We start from the raw sequence: 16,682 nt of genomic DNA on the forward strand, positions 1-16,682 counted from the left end.
GGAGTCTGTTGGAATTAGTTAGTCATTGTTGTTACTTCACAATCTACAGTCTTGCATTTTAGTATGAGTTTAATATAATCCAATCAGCATACTGAGGTTTTTAAAACTCTGCTACATGTTGTTTGCATGTTGCTTGCTTGCCTGGTTGTCTTAGAGTGATCCTCATGTCCATATGCTGTATTGTCATCATCGGCACATTTGTCCATCACTGCATCTCATGTAAAAGAGGAGATATGACACAAACAGGTAAACAATTAGGTGGTTGCATTTCAGTATACAACAAGGCTTAATTAATAACTTAATAACTGCAATGACACTAAAATCTCACTAATTTGGACCCCTTTGGGAGTTGAGATAGTTTGGATCAGTAAAAATTTAAAAGCATGAAATAGACTGGCATATTAAACCCAAAGTTCAATGAAAATAGAAACACACATTCACATGTTTTTTTTTAGAATTCCCATTACAGGCTAATATACAGAAATGTTTTTAATACTACAGCATTGAAGGAAATCTCAACAATCAAGCACAATTAAAAGAATATCCAAAAATATGTTTAAAGGAAGAATGTGGGCTGGAAACACAGTGAATACCTGTATGCACAGCCTGGTCCTCAAGATCCCCACTATCCTCTTTGGTCTCATACTGGTCTCCACCTTCATCCTCTGTATTCTCAGAGTCTGAAAAAAGGTTATTAAAAAAAAACATATTAAGCATAAAAGATATAAACATGTTTTGCTATTTTTGCTAAATTAAATTTCAACTGGAAAATTGTTGGAGGAACACAAAAGGGCAAGAAAAATGGTGAGTTGGAATAGCACTTAGCATTGGAATAAAAATGTCCACAGGAAGAATAGGTAATGAAGTGACAGATTATTACCATTTTTGATCTTCCTGCACTAGTGGAAAAGGATGTTTCCATAGTGGCAGCACAAGAAGCAGAGAGAACACACTGTTACTATAGGAACCAATAGAATACCCCATCCTTTTCAATCGAGTTGCTGGTGGTGTATTGTGATTGGATGAAATGGATGAAAGGCAATAGTAAAATTCCCACTACAAATTGTGATGTTGAATGTGGTACGGTTCATATGGACTACTGAGAAAGCATTTGGCATTTGACCATTTATTATCACTCTGTTAGTTAGTTGAATATATCATTATATTACTAACCCTTTGATATTTGGCTCTGGATTACTGGCATTGCTAAATTTACAATGTATTCACTTGAGCTGAATTATTACTGAGTCCTTTATCATTTATGTTATCCCATTAACATCAGCAAGGTAATATATGGAAGATAATGGAATATATGGAAGCAAAATAAAGGGTTTTAAAAATATTTTCAGAAGTCGCCTTTTTTTTTTTTTTATCCCTGATATAACTAAAAAATTGTTCCAACTGTACCATCTGAAGGATGCAACTATTTTTCTCAAACTGAGAGAAAATTTAGTCATTGGTAGAGCTCAGAATAGAAAGCACTTTTGAGTCATCGGTATCCCAGCAGCTCTCATGAGGTGTTTGCCTCACAGTAGGAGGAATTACTTAAAGCTTGCTGGTTGAGAGTGAATCAAAAACTGAGGCTGATCTGTTGTCCACTTACAGTAAAACAACACAATTGGTTAGCAATTACTCTCATAAAGTTCAGATGATGAGGGAAGGTGAGGATAATGTTGGTGATAATGAAGATGGTAGAGAGGTAAATGTGTGCGTGAACTCAGTGGCGAGAATAAATCCACCACACATTACATTGGTACATTTTTTTCATAACTGATCTTCAATGTGAATCCCATTTTTTTTTTTAGTAAACAAACAAAACAAGGGAACTCTCTAAGTAGTTTACATGGCACGTGTTAGAAGCTCATGACATGATTCCTGACAGTTATGAAGGCATGAAGTCAATTCATAACAGCTTTGTTACACATTTACACAATATTTATGCCCTTCTGATTGGATAGCAGATTTCAAAATAAAACTCGCTTGGACCAGTGATATGTAATCATGTTCCAAGAATGGTACAGAAACGTCTAATAAAGCTGTTATAGATGCAGATGGATTATTCATGAGTGTGTCCTAAATGTCATCATGAGTCTGTTATGCACATAGTATATAAGATCTTTACAAAGAGAGTGTTCCACAAAACATTCATAAATATCAGCAGAACATCCACAAGATTTAGTTGGAATATATAATATTTTATTGAAGCAGTATTCACATGCTCAAAAATACACAAATGTACTTACATACAATGTTTAATATCAGAATAGTAAAAAAAAAATCTATTGATTAAACTGTTGTTCTTACATCCAGATACACGATGGGTTGACAATCCAAATGGTTTGTGGAGACTTCAATTTTCCGGCAGGAGAAAAAAAAAAAAAGAAGTAGAGATGAGATTATTAAAGGGCCAAACTTATCAAACGTTGAAACAAAAGTGTTTGATTAAAGTTTGAAACAAACTTTGGTTCCAATCACACAATAGGTTTTATCATGTGGTACTGAGTTAAAATGCTATTGAGTTATTGTGAATGTTCTGTAACACACTGTGTTTTAGGAATTCAAAGAAACACCTAAACATTCACACAGCTCGATTAGCATGTCAGCAGAATGACAACAGTGTTAGCATGTGAGTGATGGCATGGGATATGTCACATCCACTCTGTCCTCCCAGGAAAGTGTGGATCATCTTTTCAAAATAACCTTTTTTTTGTGAGACGGACTAATTTTCAGTTGCTAGACCTCACAACATCATAGAAAAATCAGGCTGATGCTAAACCAATTCACTAAATTACTGTCTGTAAAATGTTTACATGTTGGTATAGGATTAATTCTTTCAGGATATATCTCATAATGAAAAAGCACATGATCATGATGGGAAGCTCTCAAGAAATGTCTGCCTTCACATGAGTAAAATCAGCCTGAGAAACATCAGTGTTAGGAGCATGTGAGCATTTTAGTGTAACTCTCAAAGTCTCCTGCAATTCTTTGAAGCAAGTTCAAAGCACACCTGCTGCCTTTGCTTGGTGATTCACTTTCTAATCAGAGTTCTAACTCTTGTTTTACATGGCCAAGGGAAATATACTCTGTCTTCAAACAGTCACAGTGGTCAAATGTAGTTTCCTTTGCAAGTATGGGTGTACGGAACAGCCTCATCTTTCATCATCTTCATGGCATCTGAACCTGACAGCTGTCAAAACATCTGTTGGGCTAATTGTGGGGCGGGACTTCTAATATCGCTTTTGCCAACATTTCAAATGAATTACTGTACATACTGTATGGTACACATTATACAGTTAATGGTTAAATCAGTACAGATTCAAAAGAAAGATTTATAAATGACAAAGATAACATGAAATGGCTCTTACCTGCTTTTTTCTTTGGTCTGGATTTCTTCATGGCCACTGTCGGTATATCCTCGACCATTGTCTTGGGTATTTTTTGTCTTGAGTTGCATTGAGGAGCAGGGTATTCCCCCAGCCACACTGGTGGTGCCGAGCCATAACTAATAACCTATCAATCAAGGAATTTTCTATGGAGACATCAGCAAGTGATGCCTCACTTGGATGTAAAAGAATCAACTTGCTATGATGTAAAATTGCTCCAAATGTAATCTATTTAACATGCAGGTAAAAGCGTCAAATGAAATGCAGAGCTTAAAAAAGGAATGAAGGCACTTTGATCCATTATATAACAAGTTGCATCTCAGAGTCTCAGCAATCTGGTTCTTCTGAGGGAATCCAATTCTGAAAAGCATAGATGCTCCATCGGCAGGTGTACAAATCTGATGAAAACATAATATCATCCACTCTGGGGGAGCCCCCTGTCCACACAATAGCCAGCAACGGAGTAAGCATCTTCCCCCGCTGTGTTCCACGCCACAGGCAGAGCACAACGATAGGCAGAGAAACCAGTGGGAGTGAATCAGCCCTCTTGAGATCAGTGTTCTACAGCATAGGTTGACATTTTTCATTTTTCCCTTCCTCTCTGTGTGTCTGTGTCTTATTCCTCAACTGGTGTAATGAGCCGATGTTGTTTGTGGTCGGCAGAAGGGGGGAGAATCACTGCAACAGCTAAAGGAACCTCCTCACTCCTCCGCAACACTGGTACAATATTCACTGACAGCAAATGTGTTACTGGGTGCAGAGCCTGGTTACACTTAGCAATCTTCTATTTTCAAAGGATATAATGGATTTAATTGCTATACTTACTGATTACTCACAGGGGATAATATATACAAATCAGTTGCTGCTGCTAGTTTTTCATACATTTTGTGAAGACATTGTAAGACATTTTGTGTCAATGTATGTTTGTGTTTAACCGTTCTGTAAATTACAAAGCATGCTGTATTTTGAATAATTCAAGAAGTGAGGAATTCCTGCCCATGAGGGAAAGGAAACTGCATGGCTGCAAACACATTTCATTTCACCACCTAGTCCAAGCTCTTGCTCTTTCTTTGCCCACATAAATCAATACATTGAACCAGCTAAGCTTAAAAAGAACATCAATTAAAATAGCATCATGCTGTGCTCAGGACACCATAGATTGTGAGCATGCTGAGAGTTTGCTCACACACTGAAGTAAACATTTAAAAAATAAGCTCAAATCAGGCACTAAAGAACCTAACTTTACAGCAATGTGCATGAGGAATATTTGAAGGTATAGCTACAATCTGAGGTTGTCAATGCAGTGATCATTGTTTCACATTGTGAATGCCTACAACTTCAATTAGGAGATCATATAATAATGCATATTGAATATTTGAAGGTTACAGCCACAATTTCTGATGGTGCAGTAAACATAGTGATACCACTTTCACATTGTAAATGCATAAAATTTTAATTATATTGTCAGATAATAATGTGTCCAATCTAAGATAACTTCAAGTCATTCAAATGTGCGCCATTTTCAAACATCAATATCATTGTCAAATTAATTGCGATTGTGATTGGTGTAATTACTGTAAACAAATGAGACCATGATCTCATTCGAGACAATTGGTAGCCTCTATTTCACACAAGTGGTATAATGCTAGTTTTCTCAAAATTAAAGCTGAAATCCGTGATTTCCTAGATTTCCCCGATCTCCCCCTCTGGTGGTGAAAAGTATTTGAAATGATGTTCGGACTCCAACCAAACAACCAGGGAAGTATTATATTATCAGTTATATTGTCAAAGAAGGTGTAGCAGCCAGTGTTGTTCGTGTGCTGTCAGTTCACCAGTAAACAGTTCCCACCCTAATAAAAATGGCTTCCCCAGACCAGGTGATTGTAACCTTTGTAAGGCAATAACATCACTTATGATGGTGTAAATATTGCAACTTGATAGTAGTGTACAGTGTGCTGTTAGCATATCAATCAGGTTGACCAAAAATTATTTTCAATGTAAGCTCTTTGGGTTGGCTAGTATGCTAACTAGCTAGCGGCACTCGACTACCCAGCACAGGTAACCTGTGTTGGCTAACGTTAGTTGGATAGTTAGCAGACTTTTGTCCTACACGGTAACAAATTTCAATAGCTGTCTATGGAGAGTGTCTCCAACCATAGTAATACTGCCAATTGGTATTGCGTAACCTGACTCCATGGTCCACATGGATAAAATAGGCACTTATTACTGGATTACAGTATAGTCCTGGATTCCAACTTTAAAGGAATAGTTCAACCAAAAATGAAAATTCAGTCATTATCTACTCACCCCCATGCCAGTAGAAAAACTGGTAACATTTTTTAGTCGATACAAGCTTCCCTTGGGTTTCCAGGTGAAGTAAGTTGCTGAGGACCGTTTCAGACTCCAGGTCTTCAGGCTTCAAAAAATAACGGAAAATAACCATAAAATGGCTCCATACCGCTCGCCCAGCATCCAAGTCTCCTGAAGCCAACCAATCCCAAACTGACTTGAAAAGACTGACATTTACACCATTATTTAGCTGAATTTGCCACTGTGTTGTTTTCAAAAAATGTCATGTGTGCGCATGCACCCCGGAAACTCCATAAGTAAGACTACCGCGAATGACCAGAAACAAGACTTCCTGTTTTGCCGTTTAGCCTTCAAGCGCGAGAATTTTAAGAAATACCGGTAGAAATACTGTTTTAAACCAATCACTTTGTATTTAATCGTCAAATTCAATAAGTGAGCACCCATATTAATGTTTGATGTCATAATAATAATGAAAAATACCATAATATGTGCCATTTTAACTATAATGCTGCATGTATTACACTGTGCAGAAAATACAGAACAGAGACTACCACTTTAGTCTCTGTTCTGTCAAACATTAATATGGGCGCTCACTTATTGAATTTGACAATTAAATACAAAGTAATTGGTTTAAAACAGTATTTCTACCGATTTAAAATTCTCGCACTTTTATTTGGCAAAACAGGAAGTCTTGTTTCTGGTCATTCGCAGTAGTGTTACCTATGGAGTTTCCAGGGTGCGTGTGCACATGTGACGTTTTTTGAAAACAGAGTGGCGATTTCAGCTAAATAATGGTGTAAATGTCGGTCTTTTCAAGTCAGTTTGCAATCAGTTGGCTTCAGGAGACTTGGATCATGCTGGACGAGAGGTATGGAGTCATTTTATGGTTATTTTCCGTTTCCACTTTTTGCAGCCTGAAGACCTGAAGTCTGAAACGGTCCCCAGCAACGTCAGTTGTTTTGGAGAGCTCTGCAACTTACTTCACCTGGAAACCCAAGGGAAGCTTGTATCGACTAAAAAACTTTACCGGATTTTCTACTGGCATGGGGGTGAATAGATAATGACTCAATTTTCATTTTTGGGTGAACTATTCCTTTAAGACGTCTTGCAAAGAGGATGTCTCTGTTTACACTGGAAGAACAGTGCCATCTTCCTGTTTTGTGCAGTAAAGCAATCAGGCAGATTTCCCACAAAATCCAACACAGCGGCACACAATTTAAAATGCAGCGTAAAGGCCAGTAGAGGCTGTAAATCTTCTTGAAAAACTTAATTTTTCTTAAAACGAGTGAAAAAAGAGATACCCTGACCTTTATTATTTATATATTTATTCATTTATTTATTTATTGTGTTATCTTACAAATTGGGTTGTTTGATTACGTCCAGACTGTGAAAACGAATGAAAGAACTAATGGACATTATATGTATATTTATATATATATATGTATATATATATATACATATATATATATATATATATATATATATATATATATATATATATATGTATATGTACTGTCTTTGTCCATCAGTTCTATATATATATGTAAACCTATACTTTCTGAGTAGCTTCGGCAGCACTGACTGTACTGTGATTTCTGGCCTGTGCTGTGCTACACACAAAAAGAAAAATCAGCGGGTGTAGGCTTCCTAACTAAATATGAATACCCAATTTCCCAAAATAAGAAGAGATGTTGCAAGAGCCATATTCATCAGTCTCAGAGTGCTGATCTGTGGGATCAGTTTCACTTTTCAAATTATACTGAACAAGATGGCTACTGATCTCTGAGAGGCTTGATAAATGAAGGCCTGGGACAATCTTCAGTTTGCCAAACACTTTTGCTCATGACTGTCTCCCTCTCTATTTCTTATGAACTATTACTCCTTCCATATTATGTTCAGGGGAATGTGAGCAGTGAACTAGAAATCCCCCATACACTCCAAGGCCCAACTTAGAATGACTCTGCTATTCTGTGTCTTGTGCACAGGGCCCGTCCTCATTGCCCCAATACTGAACATGAACACATAAAAATAGTTTGCTTTCACTACAACACTCAGTGATTTCTAAGGAGGGATAAAATAATTAACATCTAATAACCCCCATCTTTGCTCAGGCTTTACCTGCACATTCTGATCTATTGTGAAAGTAGCAATATCTGTAATTTAACTGTTTTCTCTATAGTCAAGGTATAAATAATGATAAGACAGCATTTAAATGGATGGATTTTTTTCACCAACTGCATCATATTTCCATGTTTTACTTGAATCAGAAATTAGTAGAAATATTTAATGGGGTGAACCTCCCAACAGTGAGGGAGAACTATCTCTCTGTGTCTCCCCATAACTCTACACCTCTCTATGTGCAGCACTAACTTGCAGAACTTGCAGTTCTTCAAACACCATAAAAGCTCATGACCTTTTGAATATGAATAGCGAATGAATGGAAATAATACAAAATTCTTAGGTCTCTGGGTTAGATTACAAAACATGTATGGGTGCAGATCTGTCAGCAAGATAACTTTTGCAAAATCATTAATTACAGCTTTGAACGTTAAAGGGAACTCACATAGGTAAAAGGGTACAAACTATTGTAAAATCAAAGTGCTTTTCCACCCTATATGACTTATCTGTGTATCTTTGGAAAAATATAATATGTAGAAATATGATTTTTTTTGTTACTGTCAATGATTTAATGTATGATCAACTTAATGCAAATATTCAGATATATTGTATATATTTAATTTATTGTTATCTTTACTACAGAGTAGTACTTCCTATAATGATGCAAAACTCTTTGTCACACTTGGTGTGTTGACTGCTAGTGAAACTAGATGGCACTCAGTATAGTGCCATCTAGCATACCTCCGCCAACACTATACAATTGTCATGATATTGCCACACCCCCCTTTGGCCAACTGGTATGAAAAGTTAGTCGGTTCTTCCTTGCCCTGTGACCAACCTTTCCACAAAGTTTTGTGCAAATTCCTTTTTAACTTTTTGAGATATCCTGCTAACAGACAAATAGATGGAATGGGGTGAAAACCTAACTCCATTGGCGGAGGTAAAAATAGCTCCTTCCTCCTTTAATCTTGTCCAGAAGACCCTGCTATTCCCGATAAGACGCAGCCCATGTGCAAAAGTGAGCCCTGACGCAGCAGCTTGGCAGTTTTACTTAACTTGAAACACGTGTCCAGCTATATATATATATTTATGCCATACAGTATATATACACAGTATAGCCTACACAGGCAAAGTAATACCCACTAGGTACCCCAAGTGTGAATTCTCCTGAATATTGATAGACTGACAAAACCCCTAACCGAATTAGTTCACCAGGTTCAATAAATTTAAAAGAAGGGGGTGAGAAAGGCTTTATCCTTCTAATGGTCCCTGGCAACATGTCAACACTGATTAATTGCCCCTAACTTTAGATTTCCCGTCCATTAACAAACATGAATTTGTTGTTTTAGTTGTAAAGCAAAATGGCGATGCAGGGGCTTTCCACAGTGTAATTCTAGCTCCACCTGTTCTCTCAGATCCATGGTCCTAGAGGAAGAGGACATGGCGAGGAAAATATCCAAATGTATTGGAAAGGGGCCACAGTCACGCTCAGCAGCAACATCTAGAGTTCCAAGTATTAGATCTCTCAAAGGAGTACAGATAGTCTGCAAGACTGAAACAGGCAATAGAGCTTTCAAAATAATAACATCACTGTCAATCAGCTCTGTAATCATCATACTATAAAGCAAGGAATCTCTGTCTGTGTGTTCGTCGGGAATCTCTGTCTGTCTGTCTGTGTGTCCGTCGCATATCTCGAGAACCGTTCGTCCGATCGACTTCACACTTGGCTGGTGTATTGCTGGGGACCCAAGGAAGTGCAGTGTCGGATTTGGTGCAATTTGGACACGCGACACGTTCAATATTAATAAACTTTGAATAAACAAGCGAATAAAGCGAATAAAAAACGCTCTGTGCAGCAGCGGGGCGGGGCGAACAGCGCTCTGTGCAGCAGCGGGGCGAACGGGCACTGCACTAGTCTAACCAATATGGCATTCATCACAATGAGAATATGCAGTTTGTGCATTCAGTCTAGACAGCTGTTTGCATGGTGTTTTTACTGTATGTCTAATTTTAGCGTATTGGCAGCATTGGATACAGTCCATGTTGTGTGCTTTTGTTGCTACTTATTTTTGTCTGATTTGGTTGTACTGTTCCTACTATATTCAAGCAGTGTGTCAGTTTTTATGTCAGTCAGTGTAAGCTACCTGTACACTGTTTGATCCATCAAGTTACTAAGCAAGGATCAACAAAAACAGCAGCAGCACCAAGCATGCTGAGACTCCTACAGCTAGAGGTGAGATGTTTTCTGCATTGTTTTTTGGAAACATTCCCCAATGGATAGCTTCTAAATGTATTCCTGGTAGAAAAGGCATGGACCAATGTACAGGAATACTTAAGGAATCAAATTTTCTAAAGCCCACAACCAGTGTGTACATTAACTACAAAGATAATTGTGGCCCTTTGTAGTCAACATTGTAATTATAAAGTTGAAAAACGTATTTGTCAAAACAAGCAATGTCCAAAAGGATTCAACTAATATGGATTTTTGAAGGCTGATACTAATATTTTTGGATTGGAGCTGCTGATACATGACATTTTGTGCTGATATTCAGTATTGTTAAGTTTGACAATTTTCATACTAACAACTTCCCAAAAATTACAAGTATTCTGTGCTTCTCCCAGAATTGTATTCTTAGCAGGGTGGAAAAGCCTCTAAAACAACATTGAGACCATATGACACTAAACCTCCATTGAAACCCATGATATTATTATTATTAGTAGTAGTAGTAGTAGTAGTAGTATAAGTATTAGTATGCACATATTAGTATTATTATGCACATATTCCAGTGTAGTATTGATTAATTATACAATAAATAATCACATCCATCATATTAGAGGTGGCAACAATGAATTCAAGTTATTCATTACCAAATACACATACTTCTCCTGAGTCAGACGTGTTTGTCATATTGGTAAATAAAACTAACATTGACTAGACCAACACCTAAATATAGTTGACCGATCTAGTATACTAAGCAAGGGTGGAGGCTTGGTAGCAATGTTGGGAAACATGTTTTTTCAACTGCTGCTATAAGCCTCATGACTGCATGACAAGTGTTGTGCCCTTGGCAGAACATAAAACTTTCCGACTACTTTCTGAAACGTCACAACATAAGCTACATCTCATTGGGCAGAGAGAGTGGATATCATCATCACAATCACCAAACAAAAATAGTCTCTTGAAAGTGGTTTGAGTTGCAGTGGACCAGGAGCAAATCTGCCGCCTGGTTTGGCCTAAATGGGTACTTGAAGACTGATCCATTCTGCAATGTTGCAGTGCATGAACACATGCAACAGAATCTGCTAGCTAGTGTAACTTGTCAGCATGAAAAATGCTGCATTCAGTGACAATGCATGTAACAATAAAGTCAACATTTGGAGGAAAATAATACAGGTGAAACTACCTACACGAATGGACATTGGAAATTTGAAGATACATTCACTCACTTAAAAAAGTAACCTCAACCGCATTTGAAATTTGAAATCCTTTTGCAACAAGTAAAAATCAAAAGGAGAGTGGATACTTTAATGAGTAGCTGTAAAATGGGTCAGGAAAACTGCATGACATCACACCAAGTGGCATTTAAGAGATGTTGTGGATTCAAATTTGTCTCTTTCTCTGATCATTCAGGGAAGGGGGGGGGGGCTCATACAGGGTCGGGCTAAAATTAGCAATGATGTCTTCCTGTGTAACAGGAGAGACTGTGGCCTATTAACATCACAAAAATCTAAGGCCTGGCACATTCCACTGTATAAATAACTAAGGAGAGTTGGTGGACGAGGGGGACGGGAGAGAGAGACATATTCACAGAGGGAGAGAGATGGTTTAGGCACTAGCATTGATTGATGGGACAGCTGTAGACTACGCAGTTCAATCTGCAATGCAACACAGGGCAGAGAAGCAGGGAGTTGAATAAAACCGGAGGTAAAAAAGGAGTCAAAGCAAAATTTCTTAAACCAAGATGCTTCAACCATTGTTGTGAACGAGACAAGTAGTATAGTAAACACAGGGGTTGGGGTTGATATTAAGGAGCCCGCACTGTTTCAGATATTAAATGGCTGGCTGACTCACCCATGTCCATGAAATCACAACAGAATCATCTATTATAAATCCAACATAATTTTGATTGCCCCACAACACAAGTGTCAGTGACTTAAATGGAGCCCACTGGCGACAAAGAAGCATAAGTCAACATCACTGCTAGTGTAATTCTGATCAACTGTGAATGCTAACAATGCTAATGTTCTTCCAAAAGCTTCATAACTGATAGATTGATAATACTTGAAACAGAGCCTAGTGGTTTTGAATCTAGAAGATTATTCATTGTGTTGTCTGCTTACACCAAGCTCTTTTTCTGATGCCTATAGGGATCTGCACGAGCATATTTAATGCTATTATACCACAAGTGAGTGGAGAACTAGTCTTCCCTTTTACCAAAAGTAGTGGCCTGCATTACATTATGAGGTCTTGCTCTGTACACTGGGAGAACTCTAAAAACCTAAAGCAACAAGTTTTCAGAGGAGATAATCTGGCTAAAACCACTGAAATCTAGATTTGGATCTCTGTGATAGAATCAGTTAAAGCTTTTTCACTCTAATTGTTAATGAAACCCATAATTGATGCTAACCCATCTGTAAGCATTCACTGAAAGCAACTGATGGCATACTTAGATGTATCAATCAAAGGTTTCTTATTTACGTCTTCTAATCTTTAATTGTCATGGATGACTACATTCATAACAAAATCAGCCATACTGAATTATTTTAAGTAGTGGAAAAAAGTTTAAGAAAAAGAAAAAGTAAAAAAAAAGAGAAAAGTATGATTCCTTTTCTAAGAGGAAATCAGCAGACATTCTGATATAAAATGACTCGTCTAAAGCAGGCAAGCAGGCTCACATTTTGATGGTCTATCACTTTTGCAGCCTCTTGCAGGCTTCCTTTATAAAAGCCATATAATCCAATGCCTTTTCTTGCTTACCTTACCACACACATTTAAATGAATCATTGTCAACAGGTTGTCTGCTCTGTGGGAAGGTTTTCACCCTTTTACTACACTTTTTTCATCCTCTGCTTGCACAACACATCATGTTTTTCTTAAAAGCAGTAGGGGTCTTTGTGTAGACATCCTTCTTCTACAGCTTTAAATAATGCAATAATTTGCCAAACCTATACTTGTGTTAAACCAATTTTTGATGGTTGAATTATATTCAATAGTAATCAATCTTGACATCTTTGTGCATGTAAATGCATTCCACCGATACTCTGTCAGCAGGAAAGGTATTACTAAATTGCAGAGCGAGTTTCCATTGCACAGTCATGCTGAGAACTGATGTCAGCAGTACAATGACAAAGTGCTTGAATTGATATATGAGGTGCATGTTTGAGGTGCTGGTAATGTCATTTTTCAGAGCAGCTGAAATGGTCAAAGCATTCAGGTGAACTGAATTTAGATCAGCACTGGAGATCACTAAAGCATACAAGATGGTCACAGCAGCACTTAGCCCCATCCCATCACTCATTTAGGTTGGGTGAAAGTGAAATCTTGCAATGAGAGTGATAACATGCACAGAGTATTCTAGATAACAGCTCAAGTCCTGGTTGAGGTCTTATTCGGAATAATAATTTTATATAACAACGAATCGGCCAAGCAGTTAGATGTTCTTACTAGTTACACAGTGTTCTTGTTTGTAAGGGGGCTTGGCCATATGGCCTACTATTGTTTGTGGCATGCTGGGTAATTTTCATGGAACTTGTGATAAATGTGTGGGTAAAACCTCATTGTTACAGACTGCTTGACATTGCGATATCAACGCCATAGTATGTGTCATAATGGTGTGGCTAGGAAGTTTTGTACCCCTTCAAATAAATTAAAGTTTATTTGCTTAATTAGCTTTCTGAAAACTTCAAGTCGACTGTTTTTACACTATATGTCCTAGACACCAAGTGGAAGTTATATGCTGCAAATCTATCTAGAAATAGCAAGTTTCTCAGGGGGTGGGGCTTGGTGTAAAAATATTTTAGATCCATAATCAAGATGCCTATAGCAGACAACATACAATAGTGTGAACTCTATTTATTCATTGATATTACCTTCACCCAGATCCAAGACAGCTAGTACAGCGCTGCTCCGTGCCTCCCCCAGGTGATTGTTGGCGATGCAGGTGTAGAGGCCAGCATCACTGGGTTTACAATCCCTAATCCAGAGCCCTCCATATTCCTGGTTATCCATGTTGAGGAGGTCATCGTTGTGATACCAGTACAGGGAGGGCTGGGGGTCTCCAGCCACGGTCACCTTGAGACGGATGTCACAGCCAGTCCCTACGGCAGCGTTCCTCATTTTGCGTACAAACACGGGCGGAGCTGGGGTGGGATAAACGGACCCTCGAGGGTCCGGGACCACCTGGTCTGAGCTCGCCTTGGACCGTTTCGGGGGGATGATGGGGCTCGGGGGTGCTGCCCCATGTACTAACCCTTCGTCTGCCCCTTTCTTCAGGGTCATTTGCACCTCGGCTTTTCTCATGGTTGCACTGATTAGGTAGATTCTCTTATGGCTTCCGTAACTATGTACCTACAACAGTGACTAGGCCCTCTCTCAATATTCTGTGCCCCAAGCAGTTTTTAACATCCAGTAAGGGCATTGGAGTGATCTATGAGCAAATTAAAGAACTATCTGCCACCTAGACTTTATATATTATAGATTACAATTAACATGGTTCTCACATTTTTGAATATAAAATATTCCAGAATTTTCTTTTAGGAGCAAAGCCAAATTTGACAATTTGGTAACAATTCTGACAGTGCTAACTTCTTTTCAAATTGCTGTTCTCTCACTTCATTTGTCATCCAAGTAAGAAAAATAAAATGTTTATTACCAAGTAATTAAGCAGATTGAGATGGCTCCCACTCTCCTGCCCAGAGGTATTTTTAGGGCAAGACCCACTGGATCATGTTGCATTAACAGCTCCCTGGACTTGTCTCTTGGAAGTGACGGCCTCTGCTTTTCCCCCTCCTTTTCCCGATGGTCTCTGACTTCTCAACCTTTTGTACCCGTTTTCCAGTACTATTACTTCTCCAAAGAACAAGACCTGTGAATCTTCAGTGGCTTTCCTCTTTACTCCCAGTGCCCTTGAAATTTGCTCTTGCATGGATTGAATACATGCATCAGGTCCCGTCACGCAAATTGCACAGTGCCCCCCCCTCCTTGTCCCATGAGCTAAGCTTCCCCACTCATGATCTCCCCCTACCTCTGCCAGTCAGTCCTAAGGGGGAAATGACAGACACGGCCCAGCAAGCCTTACAATGACAGCTGCATGGTGATTTGTCTGCCCAGTCACCCCTATGCTCCCGCCCCCTTGTCACTTTTAGCCAACCTGTGGTCAGTAGAACATGTGGGATGGTGCAACACTTGGCATAGAGGAGGGGGTGGGGTTTTGGGAGATATTTAATTTGTAGCTCAAATGTAGAGGCTGACGTTGGGGTCCCAAATGTATTGAGGTGGCTCAATACCTTCACAGTGTCATCGCTGTCCGCTTTTTGGCCTTGATCCTTAAAATTATTGTATATTGCATGCATGTATTTATAAAGTTGTATAAATTATAGGCTATAAGTTTTTACAGTACTAACAGACAATATATGAAGGATTTGCATGTGCACTATATGTTATGTGCCTTGGTCCTTTGGTCCTTGGGGATGAAAAAACCTGTGTAAAAGAAGACCAAGAACAAATGAAGACTAGGTTAGCACTAGTCATGTTTGCCAGCTATGAGTGTCTTGGCAAATGAAAATATAAAAATGTAAAATAAGATAAAATCACCCATAATAGCTCACTACTACAACTAGCTAATGTTACTAGCTAATGTTACAAACACATAGCAAGGCCCACTTGCCCATTGCTGTGGTGTTTTTGCATTGTAAACACAGAGTAGAGAAATGGGAAGTAAAAAAGGCAATCTTCCAATGTGCAACTGAAGTGAAAAAAAGCTGCAACAGGAACAGTAACTTGTAGGACATCAGCTGGCTTATAAGGTTACTACCACAGACATTTCAGACATGCTCAGTTCAACAAGGACCAAGCCTGGAAATGTAAAACGCATCACTTCCTGCGCACCAGAAGATTTTTCCTGGGAAAGACCTACACTGGATATTTAGAGCAGCAAATGTAAAAGGTTTCTTGAACTCAGTATGGGTTGAATCACTATTGTGTTATATCAATCAGTGATAGAGAGTAGCAGACATCTATTTATATGAAAATATAGAGTCACACTTGAAAACATCACTCCTCTCAAAACCTACATGGAGTTATATAGATCTTTGTTTAATGGCTGCGCTTAAAATGTATATGTAGCTACACAAGTTGTTCATGCAGTACAACACAAGATGGCAGTAAAATGCTATTTCAGAGGACCATATTTAGATTGGTCTGAAATGTGAATCATAGAAAATGTTTTTGATAATCCATACATTACCAGTCAAAAGTTTCAACACACCACATTTTTATTTTTACTGTTTCCCACAGTTTAGAATAATAGTAATGGCATCAAAACTATGAAATAACACAAATGGAATTATGCAGTGACCACAAAAGTGTTAAACAAGTCCAATCTTATATTTTAGATTCTTTAAAGTAGCTGCCCTTTGCCTTGTTGGAAAGGCAAATTCATACATAGGCATCAACTTCACTATTTATATGTGTCTAAGAAACAAATTTCAAGCATTTAAGCATAAGCCTTTAGATCAAAATGGCTTTAAGATCATGCGAAACATAGTACATTCAGTCAGGTGTGTCAAAACTTTTGACTGGTATTGCGTTTATGAAAGTAAAACTACCGTACACTGGTTCAATATTTCACCATAACATTAAAAACCAGACTC

General features: G+C 38.3%; 1 protein-coding gene across 1 annotated transcript in view; it reads right to left on the minus strand.

The window, feature by feature from the left end:
• spegb (striated muscle enriched protein kinase b) overlaps positions 1-14,331 on the minus strand; it is a 40,560-nt gene extending 26,229 nt beyond the window's left edge. Inside the window, exons 1-3 of the mRNA XM_071897832.2 lie at positions 13,902-14,331; positions 594-680; positions 134-208 (exon numbers count right to left, since the gene is read on the minus strand). Coding sequence (XP_071753933.2) covers positions 134-208; positions 594-680; positions 13,902-14,331 — 592 coding nt within the window. The remainder of the gene's footprint in view (positions 1-133; positions 209-593; positions 681-13,901) is intronic.
• Positions 14,332-16,682: the final 2,351 nt, after the last annotated feature.

Source organism: Centroberyx gerrardi, chromosome 10, assembly GCF_048128805.1.
Source record: "Centroberyx gerrardi isolate f3 chromosome 10, fCenGer3.hap1.cur.20231027, whole genome shotgun sequence".
Classification (NCBI taxonomy): Eukaryota; Metazoa; Chordata; class Actinopteri; order Beryciformes; family Berycidae; genus Centroberyx; species Centroberyx gerrardi.